The sequence below is a fragment of the Nicotiana tabacum genome, chromosome 8 (genome assembly GCF_000715075.1).
Source record: "Nicotiana tabacum cultivar K326 chromosome 8, ASM71507v2, whole genome shotgun sequence".
NCBI lineage: Eukaryota > Viridiplantae > Streptophyta > Magnoliopsida > Solanales > Solanaceae > Nicotiana > Nicotiana tabacum.
In genome coordinates this window covers 5,179,067-5,189,417 of record NC_134087.1, presented here as the reverse complement: position 1 = coordinate 5,189,417, position 10,351 = coordinate 5,179,067, and the positions used below count along the sequence as shown (strand labels likewise).

Sequence of the window (10,351 nt, the reverse complement as noted above, 5' to 3'; positions counted from 1 at the left end):
TGTTGGCTCTTGAAAAGATAATCATGAAAAACTCAAAAAGTGCTATTGCAGTTAATTATCTATTGTATGAAAAGGATATTCCTTATAAAAAAATAGGGTTTCTATTGCAATTAGAGAAGTCAATAAAAGACAATAGTTTGATCAGATTGTTTATCAACAACACTTTTATTGCAGGGTTGAACAGAAAATTACAGGAAAAGCTTTAAAGTGACAATTTGTGGCATATTAATCACGTTTAGTAACAAGATGTAGTAGCAAAACTTATTCTTGTCCTTTTTTTTTTGTTGAGAAACTAGGATTGAAATCATGTGGTAAAGTCAATTTGATCATCAAAGTTCTGAAAGTGAATAACTATATATATTCCCGTATTGATATGAAATTGCGTAGAAACAGTCTCTGCGTAATATAGACTCTTGTAGTCCAGTTTTTCGTCGAACCCTGCGTATAGCGAAAACTTAGTGCATCAGACCGTTGTCTCATTGATTTGAAATCTAGAAGAAGACATGCATGATGTTATTATAGAAACTTATAATTTTACGTCTCTACTCACTTAGCTAGCTGGCGTTTCTCCCTTTTAACCCAGCTGGGAAAGTTTCGTAAAAATCATCTCTCTTTCACCATTAAATATAGAAAGGAGTGCACAATAGTCAGAAATTTCAGAACGGGATTTTGTTTTAAAAAAATAGTTTAGGTTGAATGATACGAAAATGAAATGAAAGGAAAGGGAATTATATGGTTGAATGATAAAAGAAGGATAATTTAAATAGTACTCCTTACCTCCCAATTGATGCAGACACTCTTTTTTGTAGTCAGTTCCCAAAGAATAATATTTTTATATTTATAATAATTCAACTTTTTAATTTTTTTTTATTCTTAATGAGACGCAAATTTTTATAATTTGTTTTATACCACAAATTTGAAAAGTTTTTTTTTTTTTAAATTTCTTGTGCACCTTCACATAAATTGCGACTGAAGGAGTAACTTTGAGGGGACCATGCATGTCTGTTAGGGAATTAATCAATGACTCAATCATGTCATGGTAAATAGATAAAGTTGCACTTAATTAGTACTCCTTCCGTCTTATATTATGTGTCGAATTTTTCTTTTACACACTCATTAAGAAATATTCCCTTCGATCCAAAATAAGTCATTTTTTGGTCTTTTTTTTGTGGTCCAAAATAAGTAATTTTTCCAGATTTCAAGAATGAATTAATTATTTTTTTCCTACATTGCCCTTGGAGTAAATAGTGTTGGAGAATGTGTTAGGAGTATTTATATGAAGAAATAATAAAGGTTAATATGGTCTATTTTATTGCTAATTAATGTTAAAAGTTAGATTTCTTAATCTGTGTGAAAACAACTAAAATAAATAACTTATTTTGGACCGGAGGAAGTATTAATTAGGAAATGGATTAGACTATTCTACCCTTATTAATATCTTAAAATATAATCTTTCTTTATTGATTATTTATTCTATTTATGTATTATCTCCATCTTCAAAAATAATTATTACTAAAGGTAAAAAAGAAAAAAAATAATTAATTTTTGTCTTGAACTTAAAAAATAACAAATAATTTAAAATAACTATTTTTAGTAATTACGACCGTTAAATATGAGACGAAATGAATATAAGAGAGGGGTCTACTAGTACCAATGAATGATAATATTATACTATATATGCAATTCAAAGTCTCCATCTCTCCTTTCTTCTCTGTCTTTCCGTCTCTTTCAATACTCTTCAAATACAAATCAAACTCTCTTTTTAGATCTATATGTTGATTTTTTTGAGCTACTTTTTGAGTGAATGAAAAAGTTGGTGCAATTAGGCAAAAGTTCTTTTCTTTTTAAATAATATATTGTTGAAAGGCAAAATAGTACTATAGGATAAAGAATTATGAGATATTTATTGGTAGGGAAGAGAACAATAGAAAAGACAGAAATTGCACGTCAGACTTAGCAATAGCTCGCTGGAGTGGTCTAATTCCATCTTGTGGAGAGAGAGAGGATTGCTGAGTTGATATCCTCTTCTCATCCACACCTCTCTCTCTCTAATCTTTTCTCTAGTATCCATTTCACCATATCATCTCGCTCGATTTCCAAAAGAAAAAGAACCACTGTTTTTTATTATCCAGTTCTATATTGAAAACGAGCAGTTTATCCCTCGAGGAGAGACTTTGTTTCACTCCCCTTAAAGAAAGCAAGTTTTCGGTTACGTAGAAAATAGATTGTCTTTTTAGGTTTGTTTTGGTCTTTAGATCTAGCATACATATATCCTCTCAAACTCTACTTCTTTGTTTTAGTTTTAAGCAAAAAGTCTTAGCTAGCTGGATGATGAAAGGTTTGATGAATAATATTCAACAAACACAACAACATGTTCATATAGTGGAGGAAAACATGTCCAATTTAACTTCAGCATCTGGTGATCAAGCAAGTATATCAGCTTCTTCCAACATGAATGATACTACTACTGGAAGCTTTTTCATTTCCCAGAATCAAAATCCACAACAACAACAAATCAAGAAAAAGAGAAACCAAGCTGGCAATCCAGGTAGGGGCGGATATATAGGGGAGATTATGGGGCACGTGAACCTATAGTCCCTCCTCAAAATTAGACATTTTAATTGTATATTTTCTAAAATTAGTATAATATTAACTGTTGAATAGTGTACTTGATTAAAGGTCAAGTTATTTACCAAGAAGAATAGTGATCAATTTTAAAGAGTACTTGGTGTAACTGGTAAAGTTGTTGTCATGTCACTAGGATGTCACGGGTTTGAACCGTGGAAACAGCCTCTTGCAGAAATGCCTACATACAATAGATACTTATGCTCCAGCCTTTCCTCGGACTCCCCGCATAGCGGGAGTTTAGTGCACCGGGCTGCTCTTTAATAATTTTCACTTAATATATTTTTTTCCTCCTTTTTGTTTATACTGCACTCATGTAAAAAAATCCTAGATCCGCCTCTGTTATCCAGGTCTTATCACTCTTTATGAAATTAAAACTTGATTTGTTTTTTACATTCAATTTGTTTTGACGTTCAAACTCTTTGAATGGTATAATTATAAGATCTGCATACACACTAACTTTCACCGTTGTTATCGTAAAAGTTTAACGAGCTAGACAAAGTCCATTTAAACTCAAGATTTCTATGTTGAACTGTGTTACCTTCTTATAATCTACAATTATCTCAACACAAAGTCGTCATTTTTTTTGGAACAGATCCTGAAGCAGAAGTGATAGCTTTGTCACCAAAGACACTACTAGCAACCAATAGATTCTTTTGTGAAATCTGCAACAAAGGGTTTAAAAGAGATCAGAATCTGCAACTCCATAGAAGAGGGCACAATTTGCCATGGAAACTAAAGCAAAGAACAAATAAAGAAGTAATAAAAAAGAAGGTTTATGTTTGTCCAGAGCCCAGTTGTGTACACCATGATGACGCATCTAGGGCATTAGGTGACTTAACTGGAATCAAGAAACACTTTAGCAGAAAGCATGGTGAAAAAAAATGGAAATGTGAGAAATGTTCAAAGCGTTATGCTGTTCAATCTGATTGCAAAGCTCACTCCAAAACTTGTGGCACTAGAGAATACAGATGTGAATGTGGTACTCTTTTTTCAAGGTAATTAACCAATAAAAATAAACATAATTATATTTTGCTACAGAAGTATGAACACGAGTTCATCTTTTCTTTCTACTTTTTATTTATTTATTATTATTTGATGTATGGTACATGCATTGGACTGATTAAATTTGGATTCGCCCCACAAAATTGCATATTTGGGCTAATTAAAGTGCTACGTACCAAAAGGCGACTTCATATTTCGGGTTCGAATTCAAAACCTCTAATTAAGAATAACAAATTAGTTACCACTCAACTATAAACCTAATTAGTCTCTTTTCTTTCTACCGTTTGTAATTCTTTTTTTTTTTTATTTATTATTTGGGGTCTAAGTGCCTAGCCTTGGTGAGTAAAGTGATAATGGATTATTGTGGTGGATTATTCTGTGGAATGATTAATCATAGTATAATATATCAGTATCATATTTCCACTCATTCCCATAAGGGGACAAAACTAATAACACCAACTATTGGTCATTAGCCCATGTTATTAGGAGTATGAAAGTTTGTGTTTTTTGGTGACAAATAGGATCAGGGGCGGAGCTAGAGTGTTCCGAGCGGGTTCGGTTGAAATCAGTAGCTTTGGTTTGAACCATGTATTTATATGTATTATAAAATTCATTCAATATATATAAATCATTAATTTAGAACTTAGTAGCTTAAAACGATTAGAATCGCGAACCCATAAACTTGAAATCATGTCTCCGCCTCCGACTATCAGTGTTTTTTTTTTTAGCTATTTAGCACTTAAATTTTTATCATCCTCTTTTCTTGTTTATTATTTCAGACGGGATAGTTTTATCACACACAGAGCTTTCTGCGATACTTTAGCTGTGGAGAGTGCAAGATCAGCAATAACTGGAGGAAATCCAATAATTAGTTTCTCATCCCAAGCAGCTGGTAGTACTTCAACATCTCATATGAATCAGCTCCAGTTTCAAACGCCCCAGTATGTTAATAACAGCCATGAATTCACAGCTGCTGCGGCATTTTCTATGAAAAAGGAGCAGCCAAATTATGATTTCAATCATCTAAGACATAATACTGAAATTCCTCAATGGCTAATGTCTTGCCAACCATTTGTTGGAGCTGGTCCTGGTCCACCCTCATCAGTGCCTGCTGACTTTAGCTCATCAGTATTTCAAGCCACTAGGTTAAATCAAGAATACACGCAGAGCCACCAAGATTTGACGTCAACTGATTTCCATGAGAACCCAAACCCTAATTTTGGAGGTAATCAACTGTTTGATATCTCATCTAAATGTTTATATTGTTCGAGAGATCATATTTTTTGATTACTTATTTATATTATGTCGACACAAATAATAAGTAACATAATAAGATAAATAATTTACTTCAGAAATCCCTCATGGAATCGCTTACTATTTTTGAATTCTAAAAAAGAGATAAAAATAACTGGGGATTTTATGTGATATATTAGTATTCTAAATCTAAGTTGGTAGTCAAAATATTCGATTCAAGTACACAAAGAAATGGTTAAATAATTTTTTTTTGTTTAAAGTTCAATTCTTTCAAAGGGCACTATAAACGTTCTCATGTGTAGGTTTGATTCTTTTTTATGGACCAAACCCGTGGAATTTTTTTTATCATGTTGAGTTGTGTTTCAGTGTGATAAATTCATCCAAATTTACAAGTTAGAGTACACTTTTATTTAGTATCCAATTCATAATTTATATATTTGATAATTACACACTTTTATTTATTTAATTATGTATTCAAGCAGCGGTCTCCCCACACATTTCTGCGACTGCATTGCTGCAGAAAGCAGCTGAGTTGAGTGCTACAATGAGTAACAAAGCAAATTCTGTCTCTGCATCATCTCCTGCACACAATACAGACCCAGCTGCCATTCTGCTGAGACAATTACCCCACCAAACTCACGTGTCTGTTACTACTGATTCTGCAGCAGCTGTAGGTAACAAACAAACTGATCAGTTTGGACTGAATTTGTCTTCACGTGAATTTGAGCTGACAAATAATACTGGCCTAATTATCAATACCTTAGGCAACTCATATGGGAATAAAGCTGCTGCAGCTACAGTACCATCTTTTTCTTTTACTAATGCTACTGGGTTTGAAGGGTCAACGTTTGAAGATGCATTTGGTGGGTTTGGCAGTTTGAATTCAAAGAAAGATAATGACTTCAACGGAACTACACTCTCAGAAACAACCAGTGGCATTAATGACGATATTATGACAAAGGATTTCTTGGGTCTAAGACCTCTTTCTCACAACGATATTTTCAATATAGCTGGTCTAGTTAATACTACTACTTCTAGTAGTGAACATGATCAGTTTCAAAATCATAAAACATGGCAAAGTTAGCTTAGAATGTTATTACTATTTATTTTGCAAATGACATTTTACCTTTCTTTTTCCGGAAGTGCTGTGTTTCTCCGTATTTCTTGTTTCGCAAAATAATGGGAGATATATACCTGGGTGTGGAATGGAAACCCAGAACCCTAGCTATTTTGTTGTTACCAGTTGGTCTGGACAGTGATAAATTGTACACAAAAGTGCATGAACTTTGAAGCAACTCCGAGGAGAAAGATTAATTCTTGTTGGTACGATTTTGATTTCTTTTTATGATTGAGTTACGTTTATTGTTGATGCATGTTGAAAAAAATAATAATTAGGTAGAAATAATCCTTCGTGATTTTTCTTATGGTCACGGTTCTTTTTCAAGAGATAACTCTTTGAATCGGGTAGTAGTTTTTTTTTCTTGTAGGTTGAAATTTTAAAAAGTTTTGGACTTTTCCTGAGATGGATTTCTTAGACAGTTTTATTGAGGGTTTAAAGTCAAAAGAAACAAAAAGGTTTTTTTTTCTTTTTGAACTGATAATGGAATTGGGAGAACTTTAGTATCTATGTATTTTGAGATGTTTTATATCGGAGATTAGGGATGGAGCATTTGAATTAAGTATTTCATTCATGATCTTTGTAATTACATGTCTTGAAAATACACGAGAGTTTATTTTGACACCAAGACTCATCTTTCGACTCTTGTGATTAATTTTCGTGTGCTTCAATTTTATGATGACTGTGCTAGTTGTTTTAACTTGGGAGTTGGGTTTGAGCCGTTCTGAGTGAGTCATGTGCATTGTGTGAGGTGAGATTTTGATGTACTCTGTGTCATCCTTCTTAGTCTAGAACTTGCCCCGTATGTGAATCTAAGCGAAATGATTAAGTTTTGTACGCTTGAGAAGTGATATAGGCATTCTTTGATTGACCATTTAGCCTATTTTCCTACCAATGTTAATATTATCCGTAGTCAACCCTTTTGAGCATGTAGACCTTTTCTTTAGCAACCACATTACAAGCCGAACCCCTTTTGTTCTTAGTCAAATCTTGTTGAACCATCTGCATGACTTCATGCGTTCCCTTTATGGAACTATCTCCGGCCGGCCAACCGGCGCGTATCACTCAACCAAAAGACCCCCCCACAGGCACAAGGCCACCGGTGGGTACGAACACCACCTGACCCAAAAACTTCTTACTCTACTGCTGTTATTGGAACTTCCAGCTCTTGCAATACAACCACCACCAACACAGTGGTTGCAAGACAAATGACCCACAACGGCAAACCGACAGTTGTCTTCAAAGCCTCCGACTACTATGGGGTAATGGCTTAGGATTGCAAATGGACACTGGTCGGAAAATTCACAATGGGCGGACCCAAAATTGAAACTATTAGGGCAGAATTCATAGAGCAAATTCCTCCGAAAGGAAAGGTAAGAATTGAGGCTTATGATTATAGACATGTTTTCATTGAGTTTAACAATGAAACAGACTTCAACACTGCCTATTTACAACGATTCATGGGAATTACTGGAGCTTTAATGCAAATGTTCAAATGGTCCCCCGATTTCGACCCAAATGAAGAAATGTCATTGGCCCCTATATGGGTTCTATTATCAGAATTACCTTTCCATATGTTTAAATGGGACTATTTAAGACAAGTATTAGAATAAATTGGCACTCTAATGAAGGAGGACATATCCCCTATTGCGAGAACCAGACCACACATGGCTAAAGTTAGGGTTGAAGTGGATTTGATGAAACCTCTCCTAGATTCTGTCTTCGTATGTATTGAAGGAGATACATCAGGGTTGAAGGGAAAAATTAGAATACGAGGGAGTTCCAGCCTTCTCTAAAACATGTAAATTGTAGGGCCGTGATTTTGAAAGGTGCAAGGTTGAGGCAAGAAAGAGGGAACAAACTAGAGCTAACAGGGACAACCATGGCTGGAACATTGAGCTTCTCCAAGACACTATGCCACAGAGAGTTTTAGATGAGATTATGAAAATCAAGATTGGTCGTAATCAAATCCAAGATCAAGCCATCTGGACCCCCAACCCTCAAGGATCATTTACATGCTCCTCTACCTATCAACTTCTGAGGAAAAAAAAAAGAGAAATAACCTCAACTAGCCAAAATCTGGAATAAGCATGTACCTCCTTTGCAACATGGAGACTCTTGAAAGGCAGGTTACCACTAGATGACATTGTTCTAAATTTTAGTACTAACATTATTTCTAGATGTTATTGTTGCAGGGTGCCAGAAAATGAAACTATGGACCATGTTTTTGCAAATAGCAATACATCAAAGAAGGTATGGAACACTATGTCCACTCCACTAGGATTCCAGACCACGGAAAGAAACACTCTATGCATCCTAAATCAATGGTGGAGCAGACAACAAAAAAATAATGTACATAAGTTTTTGATATGATATCCATCTCATTCAAATGATTTGGTAGCCAATTTTGTTGACTTGGTTTGGTTTGATAGCCAACCTTGTTGAATTGATATGATTTGGTAGCCAATTTTATTGACTTGGTTTGGTTTGGTAGCCAACCTTGTTGAAATTGTGAAAAGGGTGTGCAAATTGTCAAATATTGTAGGCTTTAGAGAGTGAGGTTTTGGCTATAAAAGGAGAGCTTTAACTCTTATTTCTACACACCAACAAAGAGAGAAAAGAGAGAGCAAGGTATTCCATAACTATAAGAAAATAGTTTGTAAAGAAAAATAGAGTGTGAGAGATATTGTAGTGAGGTGAAAAAAGCAAAAGAGTGTTTATTTTTTTTGAGGGTGTAGTGGTCTTAGGATTATTTTTACTCGTTACTACACAGTGTAAAATTCCTCGCTATAGTGATATCAGTTGCTCTTCTTGGCCGTGGTTTTTTCCCTTATTAAGAAGAGTTTCCACGTAAAAACTTGGTGTCATTATTGTTGCATTTCTATTCTTGCTGATTTAACCATAACTTAGTATTCTGCGTTTATCACTAATACCGTGAATACTATTTTTACGGGGTTTATTCCCAACAAGTGGTATCAGAGCCAAGGTTCTGTCTGAGTATGCTCTGTGATTGCAGCACAGTCTGAACTTCCACATCAGAAAAGAATTACTTTGGTCTCTTAATAAATAGTATTTATATTTGTGATAAACGATGGAAGTCAACACTAGTAGAATGGTTACTTTGAGTGGCACAAATTATGCCATTTGGAAGGGCAAAATGAAAGATTTGCTCTATGTCAAGAATTTTCATCAACCTGTCTTCGCCACTATAAAGCCTGATAATAAATCAGATGAAGAATGGAATCTGTTACACAGGCAGGTTTGCGGCTTTATTAGACAGTGGGTTGACGATAATATTTTGAACCATATTTCTGGGGAGACACATGCTCGGACCCTATGGGAGCACCTTGAAAGTTTGTATGCTCGGAAAACTGGAAACAACAAGATGTTTCTGATAAAGCAGATGTTGGGTTTAAAATACCACGATGGTTCCGATGACAGATCATCTGAATAATTTTCAGGGGATCATGAACCAGTTATCTGCTATGGGCATTAAATTTGATGAAGAAATTCAAGGCTTGTTTCTACTTGGTTCCCTACCAGATTCTTGAGAAATTCTTAAAACTTCATTATCAAATTCTGCTCCGGATGGTGTGATCTCTATGGATCTTTCCAAGAGCAGCCTTCTAAATGAAGAGATGAGAAGAAAATCTCAGGGTTCCTCCTCATCAGATGTCTTGATGACTAACTCCACGGGAAGAAGCAAGAATCAGGGTTCTCAAAATAGAGAACATAATAGAAGCAAATCCAGAAGCAGACTTAAAGATATTGAGTGCTATCATTGCGGGAAGAAAGGGCACACAAAGAAGTTCTGCCGGATTTTGAAATGAGAGAATAGAGACAAGGAAGAAAAGAAAGAAGATGGCAATCATGTGGCCACCGTCACTACAGAAGATATTATTACAGTCTTTGGTACGGATCTGATAAATATTACTTGTGATGAGTCAAGCTGGGTTGTGGACAGTGGTGTCGCATCTCATGTGACATCAAGGAAGGAATTTTTCTCATCCTATACTCAGGGTGACTTTGGAACTTTGAGTATGGGTAATGAGACTATATCTAGGGTGGCTGGTGTTGGAACGATTTGTTTGGAAACTAGTATTGGAACTAAACTAGTTTTAAACAATGTAAAACATGCACCTGATGTTCGTTTGCACTTGATCTCTGTTGGTGTTTTGGATGATGAGGGATATGTCAGTACCAATGGTGCTGGAAAGTGGAAGCTCACTAAGGGCTCCATGATTGTGGCTCGTGGGGAAAATCATCGTGGTCTATACTGGACTACGGCATCTACCTGTGTTGATATGGTGAATATCGTTGAGAGCCATAACTCTTCAACGTTATGGCATA

The 10,351-nt window shown here is 35.1% G+C and overlaps 1 protein-coding gene across 2 annotated transcripts; it reads left to right on the top strand.

Annotated features, from left to right (window-relative positions):
• The first annotated feature begins 1,930 nt into the window (after window positions 1-1,930).
• Window positions 1,931-6,213, top strand: LOC107818626 (protein indeterminate-domain 7). Of its 2 annotated transcripts, XM_016644668.2 has the most exons (5): window positions 1,936-2,548; window positions 3,221-3,623; window positions 4,410-4,855; window positions 5,367-5,558; window positions 5,649-6,213. In XM_016644668.2, the coding sequence occupies exons 1-5, from the start codon at window positions 2,329-2,331 to the stop codon at window positions 5,966-5,968; spliced, it is 1,581 nt and encodes a 526-aa protein (XP_016500154.2). In that variant the 5' UTR covers window positions 1,936-2,328; the 3' UTR covers window positions 5,969-6,213. The 2 variants fall into 2 exon arrangements, with proteins under 2 accessions (XP_016500153.2, XP_016500154.2); XM_016644667.2 differs by having other exon boundaries at window positions 1,931-2,548; window positions 5,367-6,213.
• The last annotated feature ends 4,138 nt before the right edge of the window (window positions 6,214-10,351 follow it).